The 27474-nt window shown below is 43.3% G+C and overlaps 4 protein-coding genes across 8 annotated transcripts; 2 read left to right on the forward strand and 2 right to left on the reverse strand.

The window, feature by feature from the left end:
- The first annotated feature begins 608 nt into the window (after positions 1 to 608).
- On the forward strand, positions 609 to 10914 carry wdfy1 (WD repeat and FYVE domain containing 1). 3 transcript variants are annotated; one of them, XR_004789832.2, is made up of 13 exons: positions 609 to 876; positions 2609 to 2676; positions 2830 to 2903; positions 3100 to 3154; positions 4153 to 4303; positions 4406 to 4518; positions 6631 to 6757; positions 7110 to 7215; positions 7561 to 7662; positions 7761 to 7891; positions 8009 to 8117; positions 8368 to 8575; positions 9193 to 10914. XR_004789832.2 is itself a non-coding variant. In XM_035622965.2 (12 exons), exons 1-12 carry the CDS (start codon positions 740 to 742, stop codon positions 8425 to 8427), a joined length of 1233 nt encoding a protein of 410 aa, XP_035478858.1. In that variant the 5' UTR covers positions 609 to 739; the 3' UTR covers positions 8428 to 10914. The 3 variants fall into 3 exon arrangements, 1 of the variants encoding a protein (XP_035478858.1); XR_004789833.2 differs by having other exon boundaries at positions 9214 to 10914; XM_035622965.2 differs by having other exon boundaries at positions 8368 to 10914.
- On the reverse strand, positions 10911 to 17403 carry dhrs12la (dehydrogenase/reductase 12-like a). Its single transcript, XM_035622966.2, has 10 exons — positions 17246 to 17403; positions 15476 to 15609; positions 14469 to 14551; positions 14247 to 14342; positions 14048 to 14129; positions 13877 to 13938; positions 13478 to 13582; positions 12917 to 13007; positions 12623 to 12760; positions 10911 to 11821 (listed from the first exon to the last, which is right to left on the reverse strand). The coding sequence occupies exons 1-10, from the start codon at positions 17386 to 17388 to the stop codon at positions 11706 to 11708; spliced, it is 1050 nt and encodes a 349-aa protein (XP_035478859.1). The 5' UTR covers positions 17389 to 17403; the 3' UTR covers positions 10911 to 11705.
- ap1s3a (adaptor related protein complex 1 subunit sigma 3a) lies at positions 13505 to 22900 on the forward strand. Of its 2 annotated transcripts, none has more exons than XM_047335646.1 (5): positions 13505 to 13616; positions 18244 to 18522; positions 19667 to 19845; positions 20969 to 21077; positions 22081 to 22900. In XM_047335646.1, the coding sequence occupies exons 2-5, from the start codon at positions 18520 to 18522 to the stop codon at positions 22243 to 22245; spliced, it is 456 nt and encodes a 151-aa protein (XP_047191602.1). In that variant the 5' UTR covers positions 13505 to 13616; positions 18244 to 18519; the 3' UTR covers positions 22246 to 22900. The 2 variants fall into 2 exon arrangements, with proteins under 2 accessions (XP_047191602.1, XP_047191601.1); XM_047335645.1 differs by lacking the exon at positions 13505 to 13616 and having other exon boundaries at positions 18269 to 18522; positions 22081 to 22218; positions 22299 to 22900.
- Positions 22650 to 26076, reverse strand: scg2a (secretogranin II a). Of its 2 annotated transcripts, none has more exons than XM_035622963.2 (2): positions 25971 to 26076; positions 22650 to 24884 (listed from the first exon to the last, which is right to left on the reverse strand). In XM_035622963.2, the coding sequence occupies exon 2, from the start codon at positions 24874 to 24876 to the stop codon at positions 23026 to 23028; it is 1851 nt and encodes a 616-aa protein (XP_035478856.1). In that variant the 5' UTR covers positions 24877 to 24884; positions 25971 to 26076; the 3' UTR covers positions 22650 to 23025. The 2 variants fall into 2 exon arrangements, with proteins under 2 accessions (XP_035478856.1, XP_035478857.1); XM_035622964.2 differs by lacking the exon at positions 25971 to 26076 and adding an exon at positions 25783 to 25942.
- Between the last annotated feature and the right edge of the window lie 1398 nt (positions 26077 to 27474).

The following is a 27474-nucleotide window of genomic DNA, read 5'->3' on the forward strand; positions in this document are numbered from 1 at the left end:
TTGGGGGGTGCTGTGAGAAAGTCTATATAAAGCTGTCATATAAAATGCCGTGCACCACAACATTCATGATTTTTGTATTAACTCGAATAGCCAACAACATTTTAGACTGGTTTTACTACATTTGTGCCTCAGAAAGTCTACACAGAAAATGTAATACAAAATATTTAAAAACAACATGAAATTTTTACAAAATTAATATATTTTTTATCGATACTACATTTGTGCCTCAGAAAGTCTACACAGAAAATGTAATACAAAATATTTAAAAACAATATGAAATTTTAAAAAAAATGTATATATTTTTTATCGATACTACATTTGTGCTTCAGAAAGTGTACACAGAAAATTTGATATAAAATATTTTTTAAAAAGCATGAAATTAAAAAAAAAATACATTTTTTAATTGATACTACATTTGTGCCTCAGAAATTCTACACAGACTAAAATATTTAAAAACAACTACATGAAATTTAAAAAAGTTTAATACATTTTTTCATTGATAAATTCAGTAAACTTCGTTTTACCTTGAAGTTACAGCCCCTCACCAGTGGGGGTGCTGCAAGCAGTCAAGCACCCAGTCAACCTTCCTCTTGCTCCAGGTCCAATTTAGTTGTGCGCGCTTCCTGCGGTCGTTACGGTAAATGCTGACAGCTCCGGGGTGTCAGCTGATCCTCCATCACTGGCGACCGAGGAGGAGAAACCCAGCCGAAGGAAAACACTGCTGGCGAGTTTAAAAGTCATGGCTGCGGAGATTCACTCGAGGCCTCAGACCGCCAGGCCGGTTCTCTTGAACAAGATCGAGGGACACTCGGACGCCATCAACGCCGCCGTGTTGATACCGAAGGAAGACGGAGTGATCACGGTCAGCGAGGACAGGTGAGTTTTGCCTAGCGAGGCTAACGGTAGCCTAACGCCGTAGCTAGCGGGGCGCCGTGTATTTGCTGGTCATTGCCACTGGTTGATGGACTGGTTTAACCACGGTCTCACCAGCGTTCCCCTCAGAACTGGGCTTTATGTTTCTGGTCGTGTTGTTCCCGATGTTAGCACCGGAAGCTGACGGAGGCAGAGAAATCCCTCGGGAACGAGTCTTCTCCATCAAATATCCGCGAACAAACAACCCGTCGTGACAGTAAACAGGTCAACAACAGTTGGCTTATGTTCTGCAACGTTTTGGGTTCATAGGGCTCGAGGTTTTCTCCAGATAACCGTGTTAAACACGTTGGGTTAGCTTCATGACGCTGACTAGCTGGTTAGCTGATGCTCATAGTAAACAAGTCGAGTCAAACCGACGAGCTGCTGCCTTCAAGTGCCCGTCGTAATCTGCAACATTTGTGTTTGTTCAATTGTAGTTTTTATTAAAACTATGCATATTATAACCAAAGGCTCATTGGACGTTGTTTTTAAATTCTACACTGCGACTGATATTGATTTTTGGGGGCCCGATACCGACATTAGTGAGTAATTGAGGCCAGATATTTTACAGTTTCCACCATAAACAATATTATCAATTGAAGCAAATAAAACTAAATATTTAGAACTTGAATAAATATAAAAACATTTTTTTAAATGTCTAATGTAAACATAAAGGCAAATGTATCTCGGCATTGTTTATTCTGTAGAATAAAACGTTTTATTTCAACACATGTCGGTAAACGTAACTACTGATCCCGATATGTCTGTGAAAGGCTCATATCGGTCGATACTATCAGTCGGGGTCTTGTGAATTCATCTTATTTACAAGTTTATTTTCCCTGTGTGCCAAAGTCAGGTACGAATGACTCGACACTGAACTTCACATCTGAACAACTTGGGGTATAATAGAAAATACTTAATTTGTGTGATTGATAGAAATCAGCCACCTGCTGTTATGAGGGCTCTCAAGACTTGTTACAAGTGTGAAGAAGTGACATCCCCATTCTGAGATAATGGAACTTTGACAGTGTGAAGAAATGTGACATCTTAAACCAGTCGATACTGAAACGGGAAGTTGTGGGGCGGCAGCAATCTCACATCCAGGTTCCTTGATGAAACGGGGCTGGACAGTCTCTGCTATACGTATCCACTATGTTGTGACAGTTTACTGGAATAGTAAGTAAAAGTAAAACCTGGAAAAGTAAAACCTCAGTCTTGTTCCTCAAAAAGGTCGATGGAAACTTATTTCAAATGCACTTGAACTACAGCATGATACTGACTGATTGTGTTTAGGGTAGGTGCTGCTAAAGTGTGCACCACAAGGTGTTCAAATATATCCAATCTTTCTTGATAGTAAATACTACAAAGTACTAGATGCTGTTGAGCTCAAACTCACAGTTTCACGTCTTTAACGTGTTTTCAAAAGAAATGCTCGCAAAGATGATGTTCATGGTTGTGGATTACACATTATTTATATTATACAGGAATCATTTTTCAACAGTGGAAATTATTGAAAACTAATACATTTTCTAATCCTAGACCTGGATGAGGTTTTTTCCCCCAGTGGATATTTCCATTGATAAAATGCCAAGTCTAATTTTACATCAAGTATATATTTGTCTAACTGCAAATTATTTCCATGTGTACATACTGTAGGAGAAAGCTTTCAATCAGATGTTTTTATCTTTTCCTTCAGGACGATCCGGGTATGGCTGAAGAGAGACAGTGGGCAGTACTGGCCCAGCATCTACCACACAGTCTCCTGTAAGTAAGACTGCACTGTCACTGTAAGAACAGGAATTATGAAGTGTGTATATGTCACACTAAAGTCGTACGACACAAGTGCGTCTCTGCAACCTTGACCTGTGTGTAGTGATCTTGCTGCTCATGGAGAATGTTTGTGTCTTTCTCCCTTAGCTCCTTGCTCCTGCATGTCATACCACCATGACAGCAGACGCATCTTCATTGGCCAGGACAATGGAGCTGTTGTGGTGAGCGACGCTAAACTCAAACAAAAGGCTTCATATTCTCATTGCAGGCTTTCAGTTGATTAAAAAAAGTGGAGCTGCATATCTGGTTTTAAATAGGCCACAATCTCAATATTTGGGCTCCTCCAAATGCCTGTGGGGGGGCAGGATAGTTACTAGACCTGAAACTTTGTGTTTGTGTGTGTGTTTTGCCTTCCAGGAGTTTCTCATCTCTGAAGATTTCAACAAGATGAGCCACGTCAAAACATATCCAGGTGAGAACGTAAGCTGGAGACAAATTACACGCAACTGTTGAGTAAATATAACAGTTGACAAAACTCATGGGCAACTTCTATATCATTAACCAATAATGGAGGGTACAGATTTTTCCTCCTCTATGTAAATCTCACACGTGTTACCTTTATATGGACACCACCATTATTCATATAGATCTTGTAGTTAGAGATAGACTCTTTTAATTTTGGGCATGTCATTTTCGAGCAGGGACAAGCTAAAGGGCCAAGGCAGTATTGAGTTAAAAATGGTTCCTTTGTTCATACATTTTTTTTGGAAATATGTCATTTTAATTACAAACACATGCCCCTCAAATCTTTTTTTGCATTATTTATGTTGTGCTGAATTTATGTTGGACTTTGGCTTTAAAGTGAATGATGCCCTTAAATCCTATTTTGCATTCTTGGCACAATTTGAAAGTATTCTTGTGAGAAAATGCTTGAGTAAAAGGTTGAAAGATTAATGGTATTTATGGTTATTATTTATCGGTAAGTTAACCAGAGGATTTCTTGTAATTTGACTGGTTCATGGAGGCAGACAAAAACCAGGCAAGGTGGTTATTCTGTGTTTAGCTTTTGAAATCCCCCTTTTTAATTTGACAGCACAATTGTGCTTCTGTCTTAGTCTGGATTACTGTGACGCTAAGCAGAGCCTCTCGTGGGATCAGCAAATAGAGAGGAGCAAATCAGTCTTAGATGCTGCTCATCCACGACACCTCGGAAATAAAGCTTGATGGTGTAAATGTGATCTGGTTTGATGTTCATCTAACGTGACTTTTCGATTAAACCTGGTGTGTGTGTGTGTGTGTGTGTGTGTGTGTGTGTGTGTGTGTGTGTGTGTGTGTGTGTGTGTGTGTGTGTGTGTGTGTGTGTGTGTGTGTGTGTGTGTGTGTGTGTGTGTGTGTGTGTGTGTGTGTGTGTGTGTGTGTGTGTGTGTGTGTGTGTGTGTGTGTGTGTGTGTGTGTGTGTGTGTGTTGCAGCCCACCAGAACCGCGTGTCAGATATGGTTTTCTCCCTGGAGAGTGAGTGGGTGGTGAGTACTGGCCATGATAAGAGTGTGAGCTGGATGTGCACACAGAGTGGGAGCATGCTGGGGAGACACTACTTCACCGCCTGGGCCTCCTGCCTACAGTATCCTTCATTCATTCCCTCAATTATTCATTCACTGTGTCCAGATGTAGTGAAATGGTTTTAACTTGTGGAGCCCGTTGGAAGCCCTGAACGTTCTCTCAGATACGATCACGAGACGCAGCACGCCTTTGTCGGCGATTACTCGGGACAGATCACGCTGCTGAAACTGGAAAAGCAGACGTATTCCACAGTCACCACACTGAAGGGTCACGAAGGTAAAGTCACTCTGCAGACACACCTTTAATTATGCCTCTTAGCGTAGGAGAGTGAATTTGTCTTGCTTTCCTGTGCACATAAACGGGTCTCTGATGCTGCTTATGCATAAACCTGTGGGATTTCCTTAAAAGTGTGAAGTAGAGGAGGATCCTGCGTGATTCATGTAAAACAGCAGTGAGCCACAAAGCTTTGATCAAATAATAACTGACATTTAATAAAGCTGCTTTTACACATTTGCTGAAGTCCGGAATATTTTTCCTGAACTTTTCCAGAAGGGCTGTATGTGAGAAGCCAAATGTCTGCAAATGTAGCTCTGGCCATTTTCAGGAACTTTTCCCACCAGCCTCTTGGCAAAACATGCTGGAGTGAGCTCATGTGAGAATACAGCAGGAAAATCTCCTGAAGATTCACTGTGTGAACATTCAATGTTCCTGCTTTTGTGAATTGCATCTGACGTGGACAATCTCCTGCTGCTGCGTTCTTCGTATGTGAACAACAAACTCTGGAAAATATCCGGACCCAATTTTCCGGAGTTCATGTCTGATAACGGTTCAAGTGTGCAGAGCTTATCTGGCAGGATGTGACACCAGTGCTCCACAAACGGTTTTATTCCAATTCCATTTTGATGATGATGATGGAAAAAACCCCATAATGGCATGAATGCATCACTCGGGTGGTTTTTGTATTCAGAGGTTCCGTGAACTCGTAGCTGTGCCAAGAAAATGTATCCCACAACAAAAACGAGTTGCTAGGGATACTTCTCTGTGTGAAACAAATACTTCCCTATGTTCCTCAATAGGAATTTATCATGCATGCGTTCGTTGGGGAAAAGGGCAAAGGCAGGATGCATCTCACTAGATCTACTGGATGTAGGACAGTCTTTTCATTTGACTTGTGAAATTTAGAACATTTTTACATATTGTCCAGATTTAGGGAGGGAGAAAACTTTTAAATTGCAATGCTACTATCTCTTCTACTGATTTCTCCTTTACTTAAACTTCAAAACAATCAAACAACAAATCCCAGATCCTTTAACTACCTTTATGCATGTTGTTTAATTATGTCCAAATCAGGTATAGGGCCTGTTTGGTTTCCCATGTGGATCATGCAGCTCCAGGCTGCCACAGGCTGTTGTTCATCATATGACTGATCTGACTCTGGCCACAGCCCGAGGATAGTGAGCGTTTAGCTTGTGTTCTGTGCTCGAGACTCGGAGAAGAAGGTCTGTGTTTCTGTGGTCGATCAGATGATTAGTACCGCCGAATCGAGGCCCAGGGCCCAGAACGCGACAAAAATCCTTCCTTTTGTTCTCCTTCACTCACAGTGAGGTAATGTTGACAACGAGCCTGACGTTAATAAAACAGACCAACGACTCAATCTCACACACCTTCTCTTTTACGAGCTGGTTCAAAGATATAAAGTTTATGAGTGTTCATGACTGATTTGATGTGAGTGAAAGTTCAGTTGGGAGAATGCCACCGCTGATAGCGATGTGACACACATGTCTCACTCTGTCGGATTGCTTGAAACCATCCCTGCAAACTCGGGGCTGTACAGCAGTGGCACAGAGGGGCGGGTCTTCTCTCACAAACTATCTTTGACAGGTAGTGACGACAGTGCGCAGGGAGAACACAATCTGATGGAAACGTCTTTGACTTTAAAGCCTCCGCACACCCACACAGTTTGAGTCACTCTCGCTGATTAGACTCAGAACCCCCCACAGAGAATGATAACAGGTCAACAAGTCATCCCGCCCAAACAGGTGCTATAAAATTAACAGGAGAGTAGAGCTTTCGTCAAACCCAATTAGTCTACACCCACATAGTCCTCGGTGTCTGAACTCTGCTGCACCCAAATAGTATTTCACATTATCGGATGCTAATTATCAGCAGGCTCATGCACTGTAGACTACGAACCGTATTAACCGTATGAATTACCAGGATGGTTGATCTAAAGCTGTTTACGGACATGGAACTCTGGAATTTATGTTATGTAGTTCCTCCAGCATGCACCAGGTGGAGCCAATTGGTCAGACTATGCCACTGTCCCTCAACAAGCTCTTGCAGCATGACATGTAACAAGTGTGTATTCTTGTCTTTTGACCCCTCCAGGAAGTATAGGAGCTCTGTGGTGGGACCCCGTCCAGAGGCTGCTGTTCTCAGGGGCCTCCGACCACAGCGTCATCATGTGGGACATCGGGGGACGCAAAGGACGGACGCTATTGTTGCAGGGACACCAGTAAGTCTTTCAGTGTTTCAGATATACGCATGGAGGTCCTCCTTTCTTTTTGTCATTTGGAGTCTTAAAGACTCAGTTAGGCAAATTGTCTTCCACATAGTTTCTTCATTTCCTTTCACAACCGTGTCTGTTTATCTCTCTGACTCTCATCCCCCACACTCTCGGTGATGTCACTAACAGATGTCCCCAGGTGCTGACTCTGTTTTCAATCTCCTTCTTGGTCTACATACATATTTTACCACCCCTCAGTGAAGAAATTGTTTATTAATGTGTGTTTGAATCAGGTGTTTTTTTTTTATTGTGAACATTTGAACTCTTCTCACTTTTAAAATTCTTTCTCCAACTCTCCCAGCGAACGTGTTCAGGCCCTGCGCTTCCTCCAGTTGACGAGGCAGCTGTTGTCGTGCTCTGCCGATGGCGGCATGGCAGTGTGGAACATGGACACGCAGAGAGAAGAGGTTTGCATCACATAAACGTTATACGATTACCATAGGCCGTATAAAAAGATGCACTCGTCTGCTCTTCCTCACGCTGTACAAAAATGAAGCTAAAATTTCCAGACTATAGAAGCCGCCATCTTGCGCTTTTTGATGTCATTTGAAGCCAGAGTCTGCGGAGTAGTGATCGTGTTGTCGAGCTGTGATATCAACGTTCTACTGATACATGCTCTTGATCAATCATGAGTCAGTGCCAGGTGTCAATCATGATGCGTCAGTAAAGATGAGTTGTGCAGCACTCTGAGAGTTCGTTTATCTTTGTGAGCTACATTGTGATTTTTCTTGCATGTTTAATTGTCGCTGCAGGCGCCACAGTGGTTGGACAGCGACTCGTGTCAGAAGTGTGAACAGCCGTTCTTCTGGAACATCAAGCAGATGTGGGACACCAAGACTATGGGGCTCAGACAGGTACGAGAGTTCGAGAGAGATCGATCAGTGTCCATTAGCACCTGTCGCTCCCTCGGTCAAGAGTCGTTCTGATGCATGGGTGTGTTTCCTCTGTACAGCACCACTGCCGGAAGTGCGGCAAAGCTGTGTGTGGAAAATGCAGCTCTAAACGCTCCACATTTCCAATCATGGGCTTCGAGTTCCCTGTGCGGGTGTGTGACGCCTGCTTTGACACCATCAAAGAAGACGAGTGAGTTCAGGGCTTCTCTAAATATCTGTGAAATGTAATATAGTCTTTTTTTTCTGAGGTTAACTCTGAGTAAACCCTATCATTGTGTGTGTGTGTGTGTGTGCGCGTGTGGTGCAGTCGAACACCGCTGGCTTCGTTCCACGAGGGGAAACACAACATCGCCCACATGGACATGGACCCATCCAGAGGCCTGATGGTCACTTGTGGAAGCGACCGCATTGTTAAGGTGAACAACAGCTCTTTGACACCAGACAATTCATGGATCTGTTCAGGCCTTGTGACACTCAAACCAAAACCAATCCAATCAATATCACTGCCTTCACGTCGCTGTTGTCTCAGGTGGTTCACACATTTTTGTGTAAATTATCTTTGAATATCCTTAGATGTGACAGGTTAATGACCTGAACGTAGAGTCACAGCAACAAGCTTTGTACCAGGCCTCGTCCATCACCGTTATTGGCTGTTTGTCTCCACAGATCTGGGATATGACACAGGTGGTTGGTTGTAGCTTAGCAACAGGCTTCTCTCCGCGCTGATTGGCCCAGCCCACTACATGCTTCCCCCCGACAGTCTTCTGGCCACTCTTCCAGTTTCATGGAAACTCCTCTGTAAAGTGCATCTGCCCATCACGCCTGGGATCTTCGACTACAACCGGGCCTGCTCGGTGTGTGTGCGTGTGTTTCGGTAGTGTATCCCTACACATCCTTTTTGCTTCTCATTAAAAAAACAACCTTTCCTTTAATTTCACTCTGTCCTACATGAAAGTGTGTTTTTTACTTTTTGTGCTGATTTGAAACAGAACCCTAAGCACAACTGTGTGTGTGTGTGTGTGTGTGTGTGTGTGTGTGTGTGTGTGTGTGTGTGTGTGTGTGTGTGTGTGTGTGTGTGTGTGTGTGTGTGTGTGTGTGTGTGTGTGTGTGTGTGTGTGTGTGTGTGTGTGTGTGTGTGTGTGTGTGTGTGTGTGTGTGTGTGTGTGTGTGTGTGTGTGTGTGTGTGTGTGTACACGTCTGATTCTTCTTTTGACAAAGGTCACTTTTTTTTATTACCCTTGCACTGTAAATTTTGGTTTCATCAAATCGCCGGCCTGCTAATCCTGTAAAAACACACTACCTTCTCTTTCTTATTACTGTGGCCCACTAAACTGCATATTACTCAGTCACTGTAACATGTACAAAACAAACCCATAATCTTCTGTATATAACTTATGTGTATAGTAGATAGTTGCTTGAAAAGACTCACTGATCAGAGCGATCAGCTTTTTCTGTCTCTTTTGTTTTTCCTCTTATGATTTTGTTCACTAGCTGGCCTTAAATCTCTCTCAGGAGGTTTTTCCATCAGTGGGTCGTCATTGGCCGGGGGCTCGCCGTGTCAGCCGTCACTGTTGTGCGATTAATCAGGCGCGATGAGAGAGTGGCCTCTTTCTCGATAGACAAAGGAGATCTCCCGATACACTCAAAGATACTGCCGCAGAAAGTTGACCCAGTCGCCAGACGCTTTGACGTCAGCATCCACCCGGCCTCCACCTCCGTCACCCCAGGTGAGCCACGGGGAGAAAAATGTTGCCGTAGTTACATTTGTTGACGGCGGCATCTCATGTCGTCCAAAGGTTTACCTCTAGGGAATTTTGTTTGAGGAAATTGATGAGTGTGACCATTTCAGCTTCGTGGGTTCAATTCTTAAATTAGGAAACTTGTGTAGGTAGATACCACACGCAGCACTTATTGTTTGAATCCAAGACACTAAAACCCCACGACAATTACTTTTCATCTGTAATTAAAGATACATATATATAATTACTATTGATAAAGTTGTTGTGGTGCAAATTGGATAACCCTTTCACCAGAAAGGCAAAGAGGTGCTGGACAGGTACTCTAAACTAAACGCAGCAATAGATGCTGGCACGTTGAATCATCCCCAGCTGAATGGCCGGTTGGATCAAGCCTGTATCCCTTCAAAAGCCTTAAAGAGAGTGTGTTTTTTTTCTCCCCTTACAACTCGTAACTCCCATTCGTTCACTTTCATGCACTCACTTCGCTTTAAAGCTCTGGAAATCTCAACAGCATTTCATTTCTCCTCCCCCCCACAAACCCCTGTTATCGCGGATGCATGGTAACACTGAATTGCACAACTTTTGTCTTTTGAATTTGAATATTTTGAATTAAACAACACTTTTCTTCTGTGGTCAGATTTGGGACTGGATAACGCCTGGGTAATAGCTGGGTTCAATGTAGCATCCTTGTAAATAGCGGCTAATATCCTCTAATGTTAGACTAATGCTTGCCTTAATGTTAGTGGGGGAAAATGAGCATTATAATGTTGGAATTCCTGATTTCCAAAAATGTAGTCACATTCCAGTTTTCTGATTCATGTAGTGTATATTTATATTTGTAGTAAAGTATTTATCTATTACCACTGTTAACGGTTGTTTACTTTTCTTTGTGCCCATTTAATTCTTCTTAATCTTTATTTCCATGTAGTAACGAACCAGACCGTGTTGGACGCTCTGAAATGAAGCACATGCAAAATCGTAAAGCTGAGCAGAGATTCGTTGGTTAATCAAGTAACATTACCTTACTCTTAAAACATGATCATACTTGGTGTTGGACTGACACCTGATACTGATTTGATTTTGTCAGTAGCCATTCATTTTAAGTAATGTCCATTATATTTACATTTGAAATTGGATTTTTTCATTAAAGTAGACAAGCAGTTATAGGTGTCAGTTTGTGTCTGTCATCTGTAGTTCACCAAACACCAGATTGAATGTCTGTCACGTTGATGGGGGGCGTCAACAACTTTCCATAATCTTAAACTCTCTAAACCAATTTCTGCTTCGTTTGACTTCTTCTCTTCAACCTTCTTGTAAAAATACATTTACTGTTCCAACTTGATATTAATGTATATCTCAAAATACTTGTATTTTTTAAATACTTTTGCTGACAAAACAGTACTGACTACGGTTCCCTCAGACCGGGACACAGAGAAGAGAATCGCTGCTTAATAAACATACTCTGATATGTCCATTTGACTGTTTTTATTTTAAAGCTGCACATTGACACAGAAACATTAGTCATGTTCTTTATTCAAGCGTTTCACAAGAATCAACCTCACACCAAAGACACAGTCAGTTAAAAGGCCCCTTTTTAAATAAATACACAGGTTTTATTGCACGTGACAGGCGACACTGCTGTGGTTTATTTAATGCTGCTCACAGAGAGAACACTTCATCTCCAGCCTGAGCTCCACCTGCAGCGAACAGTAGCTGCACGACAGTATAGCAAATAAAGGAGTTACTTAATACAGATCGGCAACGTGGCACTAATGTTAGTTATGCAGACAATAACGTCAGACTGCGCCCGAGACTGGTGTGTGTGTGTGTGTGTGTGTGTGACCTGGGTCACATCAGATTCCCATCTGATTGACGACTTTCACAAAGTCACAGCAACAGGCTGGATGGTTGTTTGTTCGTGTGTGTAGTTTAAGACGATGTTCTCTCCATCAGCGAGATAAAACCTTATTGAAAGCAGCATCACTATCATAGTTAAGTTTTAAGACAGATGTTAAGCTCACAAATAAGAAATCTCATTTCTCATATCACTAGTTAAGCAGCATTACGAATCTTACTAATCCCTCAGTTACAGGTGAGTTTAGTCCGACAGGTTTCCATTTGTCCCGCTATGAGCCAGTGACCAAAACTGATTCAATCACTCCACATGCTTCTGGGACAACAGATCCATTGTGGAGCCCGGCCGGGGCCCCTGTTAACTGAGGCTGTTAGTACTGGTTGTGTACTGGTGTCGCGTGTCCTCCTGTCTCAGTGAGGCTGGAATGTCTTGGCCAAGTCCTCAATCAGAGACATCAACTCCTGCTCCTCCAGGGGGGAGCTGTGGGTCCAGGCCAGCGGCAGGTGGGTGGACACCATCTTCCGGTCTGAGCACAAACAACGCACGGATGTTAACACACAGGTGAGTACATGTAAAGCCTGTCTGTTGATGCTCATGTATTCCGGCACGGTACCAGAGCTGATGTGTCCCGTGTTTAAAGGGCAGTAAAAACCATGCTCATGTGCAAACAAAGTGCAAAACGCTGGATTCATTTTCAAACCTCATCCCCAATGGCAACAGATTCAGCCAAGCATCTCCCGCAACACTGACAGGGTTCACGCTTGATACCAGATTCAAGATCATACTGGTGTCTTTTATTTTTCACAGTTTATAACTATAGTTTCTAAAGATATTATCAATTAAATTAATGACATGGATAGGTTGCAGAAAATAGACAGATATTATCTTTCTAAAGCATGCACTGGCAGTTGACTGACATACTACATCGATGTGCTCTTCAGTGCATCATTAGCATTTCAAGAAAAATTTTAGTGGAATACTTTTTAGTGTGTGCATGATGCGTGGGCACACACTCATGTACCCTCTGGCAGTATCTGGCACCAAGAGGAGCCCTCTCCAGCTGCAATGGACACAGGCCAAACACACACACACACACAGACACACACACACACACACACACAAACACACACACCATGCACCCTATCCAACCAACAACAGACAAACACATAGTTCGGCCAACAGTCCTCTATCCTGACCTTTCTTGCCATTCTTGGGTGATTAAAAATTGTACTTTTCTGTTTATTTTTTTTTTTTTTTTAAATAAATCCCTAATGGATAAATATTGCACAACCAACATGTTAAATATTGCTCATGATTTGCATCATACCCTGATAGAAGCGTCCACTCGGGTTTGTGATTGCGGCCTCAGACACAGCCAGCCACACCGCGGTGTCCGCCCCCTGCTCCGGGGTTCGCAGACTGTCCTTCATGGAGCGATGGAAGTCCGGCATCGCATTGGCCACAGCTGAGACACACAGACGGACAGAGAGAAGAAACAACTCGGATAAGTATTTTTGGAACAATAAGCATCTTTCTTTCTTTCTTTTTATAAATGGGGAATGATGTAGTTAAATGTGTCCAAAGGGTGGTGGCATTGAATTCTTGGTTGAATTTGCGATACCCGGAGTGTCCACCCAGCCGGGGTGCATGACGGAGAAGTGGATGTTCGTGTGAGTCTTTGCCAGCTGCTCTGTCATCACCACCTGCTGCCTCTGGAACACACACACGCACACACACACACACACACACACACACACACACGTCTGTGGGTCTGGAGGGTTGGACTATAAGTAGGTAAAGTGTCTCTTTGACACGTCATTGTCAGTTAAACCAAACATTTTAAATATATTTAAAGTTACCAACATGAAACAGACGCATTTGACCAATTCAAAGCTAATAATTCTTGCAGCAATTTCATGCAGATTTTGTGTGGAATTTGATTAAAATGTAACAAAACCATCAGTACCTCCAATGAATTTACAGTCCTTTAAATCAAGGGTAAATCAAATACTCTGTATCGGAGTTATGAATGATCTCCAAGAATAACGAAAGGCACAAATAAGCAGCAATATCTACTCCAAATTTTTAATTTTTAATTAAACCGACATTGTTTCCTAACAACCTCAGAGTCAGAACACACAGTGGCAACACACTGATCCGCAGGTCCAGGCTCACGTCTTACTTTGTGCTGGGCGTAGACCATGGTGCCGTCGTAGCGGCCTCTGTCCGACTGGAGGTTTCCCGTCCTGAGCTTCTGCACCAGCATTCCCCCTGAAGACACTGTGATCTGAACATGGAGGAACGGAAACAGGAGTTGGAGGGTGAGTGGGTACGTTTATTACCTCCTCCAAGGAAGTTATGTTTTGTTGGTTGGTTTATTTGTTTGTCAGAAGGATTATGCGAAGACTACTTCACAGATTTTCATGAAAATTGGTGGGAGGATGGAACATGGACCAGAGCAGAATCCATTACATTTTGGTGCAGATCAGGACAAAGGGGTGGATCCAGGTTTCTTTATTTTTTTTTTATCACTTTCTTTCTAAAGACATGAAATGTTGAAGCTTCTGTGTCTCGGACTCACCACTCTGGGATCTGCGCTCTTCTCCAGCAAAGGAATGAGACTCTTGGTGAGGATGTAAATCCCTGGTGGACACACAAGGATGGAAGCAACACATTTCATATCCTATCCCAATCGTTCCTTCTTATTGTTTCCCTCACACCTCACGCCCTGACCATTTGACCTTTGACTCACCAAGGACGTTGGTGGCGAAGCTCTTCTCAAGGCCCTCAGCATTCACGTCCCTCTGACTCATGATGGAGCCTGCATTATTGATCTGCACAGAGTACAACACAAGACAATATTTTGTCCTACTTATATTGATGCACAAACAGAAATCATAATCTGTATATGCCATACCATATTGTTTCATATATGAAAAAAGGTAACTCACCAGCACATTAAGGGCCTTGTACTTTCTCTTAAAGCCCTCAGCAAACTCCCCCACCTTCTTTGTCTCAGACATGTCCAGGATGTGCACGTAGACCTCCTGTAACGACACCAGCCATTTGGAATAATGAAAAATGTCACGTCTGGGGAACCAGAGTCAGTCTGAAGGTTGTCTGTGCCCCATGTTTTTTAATAATATCTGTTTGAGAAGTGACTCATACTGTACTTTATTTCCCGTCTCCTTTACGATGTCAGCCCTTGCCTCCTCGGCCTTGTCCTTGTTCCGACACACCATGTGGATCGTTCCGCCTGCGACAGAGACAGAATCAACATCACTCTCTTATTGTGTGCTGTGCCAGATTGAGGAAATGTTAGCCTATGATACATCCAACTTCATATGATCGCTGTATGAGCTACAGCCTTATTTAAATATCCCTCAAAAAAGATTCTCCAGTCTGTTCAAAAACAATTTATGACAATATAGATTACATACAGTCAACAGAATATACAAAATATTCTTATTAAGTTGGTCTCAATTGACACAATTCACATTTTACAACTTCAAAATCCCTCTGCACTTTGTTATGTACAGATTTAAAAAGGCAAATATATACAGTATATATATATATACACACATGCGTGTATGTGTAGTAAAGGCACTGTGTACAAGTACTGTACACCTGTTTCACATACACCATTAGATACAGTGCCACGTGTAGTATTACCGTCTGTACCGTGTGCACATATTAAAGATGTGTTACCTACATAATTGCAATTTAACTGATTTTCTCCTGCTCACTCCTTCCCCCTTTTTTAAATTTGTATTTTAATTGATATCAAATCATTAATACTATTTTCTTTTCTATTTTATCAGACATTTATATTCTTTGTTTGTAATCTAAAGTCCATGAGACTGTTATAAAAATAAGAAGATATTCAATAAAATACTTTTCACAAAAATAACCCCTTTTTAAATAACAAAAAATGTCAAACTACATGAGCATATGATAAAAAGCTTTCCGCTTGCGTTCATAAATAAAATAAAGATAAGGAATAATCATTTTTAGTCCCACTGAGCAAAGGGGATTGTCAAAATAAAAAGCCTCAGTAAAATAATTGATGAATAAGTAAACATGCAATATAAACACAAGGAGATATAAAAAAAAAACAGCATTGATTTATGTGAAGATATGAGTTGATTTGCTGAGAATGGACTGAATATGGGAGTGGTACCTCTCTTAGCGATGGCCATGGCGGTGGCTCTCCCAATGCCGCTGTTGGCTCCTGTTATCATGAAGGAGCGTCCAGCCATGGCCACCTCCAGGTCCTTCTCCACAAAGAGCTTGGAGGCGGTCAAGAAGGCGCTCCTGCAAAAAATATGAAGCAACTCCCATAACGTGAATCATTACAGTTTCAGTCCAAAACATTAGGTTAAGGCAAGGACAAGTCATTTTTATGGTTAGAGTAAATCACCTGGAAATGAATGTAAGTCAATGTAATGTCCTCTGAGGTCATGGGGACGTGTGTGTGTGTGTGTGTGTGTGTGTGTGTGTGTGTGTGTGTGTGTGTGTGTGTGTGTGTGTGTGTGTGTGTGTGTGTGTGTGTGTGTGTGTGTATGTGTGTGTGTGTGTGTGTGTGTGTGTGTGTGTGTGTGTGTGTGTGTGTGTTAGTGTTGACTGTACTTTTGCTTCACAGCTTTACTGTACAGACACAAAGAGGGAAACGGTGCCTGGCATCGTCTCTGATGAGAAGGGGTTTGGTTTGATGAGACGACTGACAACAGCATCAGAGTGTTTGTGTGTGTGTGTATGAGGCACCAAGGACCTCAATCCACCCCATTGTCCTGGATGCCATTGTTGAGGGCGGCTGAAGGGGGGGGGGGTGGGGGGTAAAAGGGACAGGGAGAGGGGTAATACTGAGGCTAAATGCCCGCTCTGTTCCCTGGTGTCATGCAGAGAGCTATTAGCGCAGGGTCAGAGCGGGTTGCCGGGCAGCTCTCCGGGAGACGAGATAACACAGAACAAAGGGGAGAAGGGAAACGATCACAAAAGCCCCTCTTCAGACACTTTGACCTGATGTGTTCTGACGAGGAAAAGGTGCTTTCGGGCTGCAAGAGATCAGATCGGACCAATCAGGCTTCTAGAGCCTTGTTGTGGTTGAACAAACTGTCCTACACTCTTACTCCTGCCGAGTCATTATCAAGTTGACTCGATTCATAAATCAATGTGATACGTGTTAGTTCTGTTAAAGGCTGCGAAACTATTAACATTCAGTTATCGAATTAATTCATTATCTGCTGGTTTCAGAACTGCATGGAATTGAACCTTCTTACCAAAGTCAGTGGTGTAACCCACTAAGCCATACCAGCTGCAATATGAAAAAATAAAATTAAAAAATAATACTAATAGTAGCCTAATGGTAATACAATTATGGTATGGTTAAATGTTTCCCTTTATAAAGAAACAAACCAAAAATTAACGAAATGTATTTAGTCTATATTCAAATGAAAAACGCAGCCCTATAAGTAAATCAAGTCATTTCTTCCAATCAAACAATTTGAAGCACTTCAAACGGACAAATGTGACATAGATGATTTTTTGTTAGTATATGATGCCTGCAAAAGTTAAATATGGTAACACTTCAGTTGAAATGCCTTGATTATTATTATTATATTATTATTTAGCTCCATTTAGAATCAGAAATACAATCAAGTTTTGATAGAATCACGAGACAAAAATGGTAGAAAACTACTCTGTTTAACTTTATGAAATATTATTAGCTGTGCCTCCATAAAGTTTTCAGTCCTCATATTTTCTGCCACGTCTTAAAAGATACAGTGTCTCTGATGAACTTGCATAAATGTTATGACTTCCATCAAAGTTATCAGTAGATACTGATCTGAAATAATGATTTTGCTTATTTTTCTCCGCACACACTCGTGAGGACACACACACACGCACATGCAGGACACTTGAGAGTGATGGGTGGAGAGGCGTCTCTTACCTGGTGAACTCGGTCATTCCCTTCAGGAACCAGGCGGAGTTGCGGTACAGAGACATGGTGTCGCTCCGGAAGTCTGTCGCGCTGAGCTCAGCTCGCTGCTCGTCTTTTACCCTGAACACGGACCACGTGCAGCTCCGCGCCATTTACATCAGGGCGCGAACAGCGCGCGGAACCGACCGGCGGCGCGCAGGACGCACGCGGCCATTAGTTATCACACACACACACACACACCAACATGTACAGTATCTCGTTTGTTGTCCTATGACTGATCCTAATACGGAGCAATGATACGTTTTATCATCACCACCGAGGGATAAGTTGTTGTGCAGTGCGTCAGCAGGATTCACACATCCACCAGGCAAACAGCAAACGAATGGAATATTAACTATAAAACACCTCAATCCAAAATCAGTGGGAACGAATAAACAGCATTGCAAGCACATTGATAGCAAGTTAATTAAAAGGTCAATGAAAATAGGATTTTAAAATCACACAGAACTATTCATAAGGCCAATGGGCAGCAGGGACAAAGGAGTTCTTGAATCTGTTTGTCCTGTTGTCAGACTGTATCTGCAGACAGATGAGAGCAGGGTCAGCTCCTGGATGGATATATGATCTATATATATCTATATCTATATAGATATATATATATATCTATATCTATATATATATATATATATCTTCATCTAGGTCTTGATGTTATTCTGTAGCTCTGACAGGTCGTTCAGGGTTGTGCCAGTCTGCACAGATACAGTAGAAGAAACGTGAGGGCTGCTTCATTAAATCAGAATATGAAACATTCTCGTGAAAGGTGGTTTCAACATTATCTTGGTATTTACTCTGGTGCTCGACTGAAAATGTTTGTCAACTAAAAAAAAAAAATGAATCTCTAAAATCAGATCATTCCTGTTTCTTGTGGATTTACAGAATAAGGACACGCATGCATTTATTTTTCTGTGACTTTTGCCACAAAAAAAAAATCCGTCTTCCCCCTGCAGCACACACCTTCCCGTCAGCCCCTCCTGACGGCACTGACTCACCTGTGCGCGCGTGTGCGTGTGCGCGTGCGCGTGTGTACCAGCCCCGGAAGCCAATCAGCGGCCGGCGCGGCAGCAGGGCGCGGCTCTCACCGGAGAAGGTGTGAGCTTCTCCCCAGAGCAACATGTCGCCTCTTCTGCAGACGCCTGAGTGTTAAGATCCTGGGAGAGAGGATTCAACCACTGCAGCTGCAGGATCTGAATGTGGGCGAGTTCTCTCTGACCGACTGTGACAAGATGGTGAGTGTCTGAGCTCCGTGCTGCGACTGGATTGACGGAGTTCTGTCCACACACGTGTGCGCAGTAGAACGTATCCAATAGACAGTTTGAGTAAATCATTTGCAAAAAAGTTTGTCAAAATTACAAAAGAAGTTCAAACGGATTATTGGACTGTTTCAATTGCATAGGTACAAATGGGTTTAGGGGAAGGACTTCCTTGATCAAAGGTCACGGAACTGAAACGTGTTCAGTTGTGTTTCAAAATCCTGAGATTCCCTAGAAAAGAGGTGTATGATTTATCTGATACATACATCTTTCATTCAGAGAACTAAGGTCAGAGTGAAAAGCTGAAGAAGGATGGAGACTTGCAGTGCAACAACAAGTGTCTGAAAGCGAATGCAAATGTTCTCCTTGGTAAAAAGTAGCTCTTTTGATATTTACATAACAAATAAAACACAATGTGATAATCCAGGAAACTATCACATTATGTTAAAAGAAGTATATTTCAGCCGGAAGCTGATATATTGATATGCTTCTGACTGTGTCCCTGTTTATCCTAATGCAGACAGGAGCAGTGCTGCTTGCAGCTGCACCTCGGGGCAAAGATCTCTTAATTGCCCTTGCACAACACAAGCATTGCACTTAGTGTGTAACAACACATTTATAATCACTTAAAGGGGCAGTAAGCGATCCGAAAGCAAAACACGTTTTGTGAAACTAGCTGTCGGTTTCCGAAAAAAAACAAAAACCTGTTTTTTTCGGCTGAGCCCAGGCTCGGTAAATCGAAAACAAGACCAATGGTGCAGGCTGCACCGACAACCCTGAAGGGCAGTTTGTAGACATCACTCGTCGACACGCTGCAATGCAATGCTTCGGTTTTGGATTAGTGGTTTGCACGACGTCGGTCTCCCCGTACCCGAGGTCCCGGGTTCGCGGCCCGGCCGGAGCAGGAAAATCACAACAACAACAAAGAGAGAGACGAGCTTTCTCCAAAATTGCTTACTGCCCCTTTAAAGTTGTTAAAGATGTGTTGCGTTTTCCTTCTGAAACATTTGTGCAACGCTAACTCTTTGTGTTTTTCACATTTTCTGTCGTCGTCCTTCACACTGCACAAAAAAACAAAACAATTGACGTGCCGGCGTTTGCCACCTCCCGTCCTCTACAGATGCACTTCCTGTTGCTGTTCAGTCGGCAGGGGAAGCTGCGACTGCAGAAATGGTTCACGCCCGTAACGGACCGGGAGAAGAAGAAAGTGATTCGGGACATGACTGCGATGGTGTTGGCGCGTCCAGCACGTTCCAGCAACTTCCTCCAATGGAGGGACCTAAAGATTGTCTACAAGAGGTGCCTACAAGAGACGCAGCCGTTATCAGTGACTGAACTTTAGAATGTTTTGCCATCGGCAGGTCTTTCCTGACGGACACAATCCCGTGTGCGTCTTTATGGGGAGGACACCTGTGTGTGTGTGTGAACCTCTTCGCTAATGCTTCAAAATACACAAACGCACCCATTGTCAACAATGGGTGAACAAGACCCAGAGAGAGCAAAGGTCAAGTTAAACACACAGAACACGACCCAGATAACGCAGCACCATGCTAGTGATGGTGCAACACGTCACTTAGCCCCTATTTGCCCTTTATCTTCTCTTCTCACGGACAAAGTTGTTATACAAGTTAGAGTTAGTGGACGAAATATCGCCCCGCAATACAACACGATCCAGCGCAGGAACCAATTAGAATAAAATAAGGGAAATGCATCGTACCGCCATGACGTATTTGTTACGTGTCAAGGAACAGGAGCCAAATGCAGAGTGCAGTCTAATTATAATCTGAATAACTTGAAAAGAAAACAAACTTACGATGTCAAAAGTAAAACAAAAACGGAATACAACTCAGGGTGTCCATGGGTGTAGGAAACGGAACGGATATCACGGAGGAAAATCAACAGACGAACTGACAAAGACAGAAGGAAACACCGAGACTTAATAGACACAAGGTGGGCAGGGCTAATGGACACAAAATAAAGTGGACAGACAAGAGACAGGGAAACAGGAGGTGCAGAGACACGAGGAAGGAAAAAACAGGAATTCACAAATTCAAGCTATCAATCCGTACAAATGTGTTCAACAAATGTAAATCAGAGCATGAAGAGAATGTCCAAACAAAAACCCAACAGTCTCTCAAAAATGTGCTTTTAATTTCAAGTCTTCATGATCCTGGCAGATCATGACAGTATTTGTATTTGTACTGTTCCAGTTATTTTGAACGTCCCCATCCATAATGCATCCTCAAGAATTAGAGCAAATTAGTCCACGAGATGAATTCTGTCATGGTAGAATATGTTTTGATTTGAACCCTTCTATACTTATTCATACCCTTCAATTTTTAAATTTGATAGTATTCATCATTATAACAACATCGTGGCAACTGTTGCCGTAACATTTGACCTTCATCCTCTCGACTTCCAGGTACGCCAGCTTGTATTTCTGCACCGGACTGGAGGACCAGGACAATGAGCTGCTGGCCCTCGAAGTGCTGCACAGATATGTTGAGTTGTTGGATAAATACTTTGGGAACGTAAGTAGAGCCGAATGTCTCGCTCCGAGCAGAATTCACTGATCATTATCAATCTGGTTATTGTGTAAACTCACAGGATTTCAGGATCCAAAGGCGTAATGACAGAGGGAAACACAAAGGTGTTTTATAAAATTACAAAGAAAAACTTTATTCAACTTAAGTAACAATATATAAACTTTCTAACCAACGAAAAATGAACTCCAGTGGCCTCCACCATTATATCAAAACCGTTCTTTAATATTTTGGTTGTTGTGACAGAACAACCTCTGCGAAGACGTCCACTTTTTTCTTTTTTCTGACGTTTTATCGGCCAAATGATCAGTGGATTAACTGAGAAAATATGCAGATTATTTCAATAGTGTAACTCTTTAGTGTTTGGTCCGTACAGTACTTTGCGCAGCAGGGAAGCAGGATTATAGACTGGATCATATCTGGCAAAATGGTTTCAAAACTTTCATATGGACATTTTTTGATCGTCCTTCATAATTCTTTCTCCCACCTTGAAAACTTTATCAGCCATCAACGTTGATTATGATTCATCGTGAGTCCAAGCAGACCAAAAAGAAAACTGCGACATTTTAAATCCTACAGGGCTTTAAACCATTAAGCTCTTTGTGATGTTCGACTCTTTGAGTTCTAAGTTGTGTTGTTTCTTGTAGAATCATGTTTTTCGCTCTTCTGAGGAAGCTTCCCACAGGATTTTTTGAATCTGGCTGCAGGGATTGACGTGTGATATATATTTGTTGATGTCAGCTGTAAAAAGCAAAGGTTCAGAAACTGCATGTATCAGTTGATCAGTACTTGCACACTACTCCACCCACGCCACTGTGCTCTTTACCAGTCAGTCTCCCCCTGGTGTCCACATGATGCCTCTGCTTCCAAACCTCCTTGCACTCCACCCTGTTTGTTTACATATTTTTCATGGGTGAAATTAGCCTCCATATCAGAGTAACCCATCTTGAGTTTAATGCATGGTGCATTTGTTCTCTTTTGCATCTGTCAGGTGTGTGAGTTGGACATCATTTTCAACTTTGAGAAGGCCTACTTCATCCTGGACGAGTTCCTGATGGGAGGAGAAATCTTAGAAACGTCTAAAGAAGTCGTGGGCGTCTCCATGGAGGCGGGAGACATACTCCAAGAGGTGCAGCGTGAGCGTCAGTCAGTGTAGCTTTTGTTATTACTCACATGAAACTTGTTCATGCTCCTCTCCTCTCATCACAGACGATGGAGGAATACATGAGCAAACCTGCCTACTGAGCCGCAACCAGATGAGGATTTCAGCACTTGAACCCAAAAGTTTATTGCACTGGAATATTCATTCATTCATTCATATTTTAATTTAGTGAGCAATAACGATTTTTTTTTTTTAAAGAATTGTAATAAAGTGCCTTCAAACCTCACATTCATTAACATCAGGGTTTATGACAGCAGATATATGTTTTTAAATGTTTGTTTTATAATTCTGAAATATTTCAATATGTCTTCGCAGCTGCTGTAAGACATGGAAGGCAGGGCATATTTATTTTTCATATCTGTGTTCAAATGAAGAAACACGACACGGTAGGGAAAAAATAAAGTCAATGCTTTATTAACCTCAGGTATGTCACATATGAAATATAAAAAAAGAAAAGAAAAACAATTAAATCTAAGGGATGCAACACTGACTTTTGGTGTGTGTGTGTGTGTGTGTGTGTGTTTGTACATGCGTGCGTGCTTTGAAATGTAAGGCTGGTGAGAGTCACATGTACTGGTTGTTTAGTGCTGTTGAGAGCAACATTAAAAGAAAAAAGAATCAAATAAATGATGAATGTCTTGAACACTCACATTTTTTTTTCCCACTAATTAAGAACAACGTTTGTAAACCTACGGAATAACTCATGTCGACAGCATCTTTGCTTGCACCCTCCTATATGTATATACATATCTTTATATACACACACACACAGCCTTATTTATATCCTTGCACAGTTTTGGCATCAGCGTCACTCTCTTCAGTTTCTGGCTTCAGGTAGCTCAGCAGTTTCAGCACGGCCTCATTTTCAAACCCCTGCATTCGTGTGGCCCCGGCCGTCTCGCCGTCCTCCGACTGTCTCTTGTCATCCGAGCCCTTGTCCGACTCCATGTGATCGAAATAGTCCTGTAGGGCCTGTTCAAAGGAGCCTGTCACGCTCTGTCCGGCCTCGTCGCGCTTTTGGCTCGCCTTGCTGCCGCTACTGTGCGTGGGGTTCCGATACTGCGTCGGCATCCGAGCTGCCAAATACGCCGCCAGCTCGTCCTCGTCCACCGTGTCGTCGTAGTCGGGGAGGCGCCGCTGTGTGGGAGTGGCTTCCCCCGTGGGAAGTCGTGACGGCGAGCTCTTGTACGGCCTCTGCGCTCGGACGGGGGCTCGGCCCTCCGCGGCCCCGAACCCCAGGATTTTGAGGATTTCGTCCGTCCTCAGCTCCTCGGGGGATTTCTGAGTGTCCGGCAGGCGTCTGCTGTGGAATTTGGCTTCGGGAACGTCGTGCATCTTCCTCGAGGATATCTGAGCGAGCTTGTTCTGTGCCCGGGATAATTTGTTGATCTTTGGCGACCTTGCGTCTGGGTTTGTCATTTCTCCGGTCTTGAGCATGTCTATCAGGTCTTCGGGCGGGATCTGGTATTTTTGCGAGATCTGGATGAACTCGTAGATGGTTCGTGGAAACGTGTAATCTCTGTACTGTGCCTGAGCCGCCCTCCTCTCGGCCCTCTGCTTCTCCTCCTCTTCCTCTATCTCTCGCTTTTGCTCGTCTTCCTGTGTTTTCTCCAGCACTTTCAGGAGGTAATAGTCCATGAGGTTGTCAACGTCGTCGGGATCTTTGGACCTCTTCACTGGGTAACTTTCATCGTCTTCTTCGTCGTCGTCCTCATCAATGTCTTCATCGTTGTCGTCAACATAATCAAGCCCTCCGTGTCTGTCGTCCCCCTCCTCTTCCTCTTCCTGTTCTCGTGGCCGACCCCAGTCGAATGGGAGATCCCCACCTACGTCGTCGTACTCCACATTTCTCGCATTAAACATGTCGTCCTCGTCCTCCGTGTCTTCCTCCTCGCCTTGGCGCTTGTGCACGGTCTTCGCACTACTCAGCTTGTCCAGTTCGTCAAACACAGATTGCAGCGTTGCCAGATTCTGAGGCGTATACTTTTCCTCCACGTTCTCATTGGTTCGTTTGAGGTGGCTCTCGTGCTCCACATTAGGCCCCTCATCCTCCTCTTCCTCACCCCCCTCACCCTCTTCTTCATCCTCAAACATCAGTGGCAGCTTCTTGTGGAGCGGGATGCCACGTTGCTGCTGCTGCACCCGGGGATAGACACCGTCCCTCGTGCCTTCTCCCCCCGCGCTGGGGCGAAGTGAGTCTTGCTCGGGGGGCTTCACCGTCTGCTGGAGTGTGCTGAGCACGGCCTGGAGCAGCTCTTCACTGTTGTCCTCCCTTCCCTCCTCTTCTCCCTCATCTTTACTCTGCGTAGGGTTCGACGCCAGTCTCAGCATCGCACGCAGCTGCTCTGCATCGTCCACGTGGCCGGCGTCGTACCCGGCAGCGAGAGGCGTGTGCTGCTGGGAGCCGGTTCTCTGACGGAGGCTCTCGATGTACTCCAAGGCTTGGAGCATGTCAACATTCGAAGATGGATGGACATTTCCTCTCTGGGAAGCGGATTCACTGCCCCACAGTTTGCGCTCCCTGAGTGACGCCCCGTGAACACCAGAGGAACTCAGGAAGAGGAGGGTTGAGAGGAGGTTAGTAAAACAGACGAGGGACAGTTTGGTCCGTGGGAGTGACAGCATGGCGACGCCTGCAGAGAAAGGACAAAAGACGCACATGTCAGCGCTGACCTTTGCACATGAAGCCAACAGGTTCACAGCAGCTACCGCTCTGCTGGTCTGGTGATGACATCACAGACCGCACAGACAACTGTATTGATTCAAAGCAAAGAACCTGATCCATCAATTACTGCTCTCCTGCTTGAAACACTAAAGTTGATGCTTAATTAACCAAAAAAATCTGGTTTAAAAAAACCCCAATTATCATCATCATCATCATCATCATAATAACAATTATTATAAATATTATTATTATGGAGTCCTGCCGCCTGTATGCCAGCAGCAGTAATAGCAGCGGCATTCAGCTCCCGTGCAAATCTCATTAGTCGCCAAATTGATGCTCCCCGTGAGTCACGGCCCGGTTGTCAAGGCAACCCGGTAAGGCTGACGATGATCCTCTCCTTTAAAACGTTAAAAAAAAGAAAGAAATCAAATTATTGCTGTTTTTTTCTCTCGCGTTTTTTTCTTCCTGTTTTAACAAAAATATAGATAATTTTCTATTGAAACCAACCGCTCCTGAGATAAATACCTGTGGAGCATTTTGAACGTAAGATAATAAATGAAGATAAATAGATAGATAGGTATATGATTTGGTATTTATATGTATATATATATACATACACATACATACAAACATACATATAGAGAAACAACATATATATACAGACCACAAGCGACGCTGCCTATAAGCGTTTGCTGTCATTTTGTCATGTTTACTTTTGGAATTGTAAAATTTCACGTTGACAGAAAAAAAAAACCCGTCGGACAAGAAAGTATGAGATAAAACTTAGCGAGTATTTAAAAAAAAAAATAATAATAATAACCACAGAGCGACGCGAGAACAAAGAATCTCGACGGGCAGCTCCTCACGTCAGTGTCGGTGCATCAGGTGGAGAACAGCCCCTGGAGTCCGGTGACTCGGAGACACAACCCCCCCGTCGTCCCGCAGGGTGGGGAGCAGGAGAACAAACACGGTGCAATGTGGCTCAGATTCATATACAGATTCATATACCATATGAATGAGGATGAGGACGACGATGATCGTAACAAAGTCTTACCGTTGTGTGCTTAGTTCCTGTGCAGGGTCGCGAGTGCGTCTTCAGCACCGCGGACAGCTCCTCATGCTGCTGGAGGAGGCACCTGACTCGTGCGTCACCGGGCGACGAGACGGAGGCGACACACACACACACACACGCACACACGCACACGCACGCGCGCAATCACGCGCGCGCGCGCCGGTAATTCGAGTCAGCCAAACAAAACTGCTGCGCTCTTTGATCGTGAACTGAAATAGTTTTTTTGGAGGCTGCACAAGGACTTAGTGAAATGAATATATTCATAATGTTGCCATATTAAAGGGCAGAAGACTGATGTGTGACTGTAACTGATTGTTTGTGTGACTGAATCAAACGCATGTTTATCATTTTAGTAAAAAAAAAAAAAGACCTCCACGAGCTACTTTAAGGGAAAAAAGGCTGTTAAATTGTTTTTCTATTATTTTTTTTTCTCCACATATAATTCATTGTGTTTCTTTTCTGTAAAGGTTCATAGTAGCTGGGCATTTATCCCTTTATGTGCTGACTGCCATTGACTTCTGTTGTGTCTGTGCTGCAGCACTGAGGGAGGGAGACAGTTGAAGTCCACCAATGACTCACACATGGACTCCAGGCGGGCGGGGGGGTGACAGAGGGACTGCAGAGGAGTGTGTGTGCATGTGTGTGTGTGTGTGTGTGTGTGTGTGTGTGTGTGAGAGAGAGAGAGAGTCGTTTGTCGTCATCCAGGGCCACTGTGGCCTCTATTTTTGGCTGCTTGTCAAATCCTGTGTAAAATAGATCAGTGGATGTGTGTTTGTGTTTGTGTGTGTTTGTGTTTCAGTTCCATTCATAAACACCCTGTTGCTGTATTTAATGTGCCTATCCTCCACTGACCTGTCTCATATTCAGTTTCCTATTTTCAGCTTTGTCACAGTGGCATTTTATAAATAGTTCTCTGCACATCAAAGAAAAAATGAAACGATTCTTCAACGCATTTGGGTTCACAAAGCATCTGATTGTTGAAATGGTAAAATTAGTAAGAGCCTCTGACATTATTTCTAAATTGGAGCATTTAGCAAAACCTGAAGTAATTAATGAAAGTAATAATCATGATTTATAAGTGCGTTAATAGTGTGGAGACGGAAAATACTGGACTATCTCTTAAAACTCATTCAGGAACTCCAGAGGTTCAGTTCAGTGACATTCACAACTTGATTCACGTTGAGTCACACAAGATCATTTTTGCACTGATGTTGCTTCATTTCTCCTGAAGCTTTCGGACGTTATCGCAGCACGAGACGAGGACAATCGAAAAGAAAACGGGACAAAAGAGATGATTTTGATCTCATGTCTCCGTCAGCCTGATGACACTCTCCCTCGTGACTAATACGCACACACACACACACACACACGCAGCCTGAGCTGTCTGGCTAATTGCTTGTGGTTGTGTCTGTGGCAGGATTACTGGTAAACAGAAACCAATTACAGCTCGGTTCCTCCCCCAGTTCCACTGTCTGTCCACTGAAAA

The sequence above is a fragment of the Scophthalmus maximus genome, chromosome 11 (genome assembly GCF_022379125.1).
Source record: "Scophthalmus maximus strain ysfricsl-2021 chromosome 11, ASM2237912v1, whole genome shotgun sequence".
NCBI lineage: Eukaryota > Metazoa > Chordata > Actinopteri > Pleuronectiformes > Scophthalmidae > Scophthalmus > Scophthalmus maximus.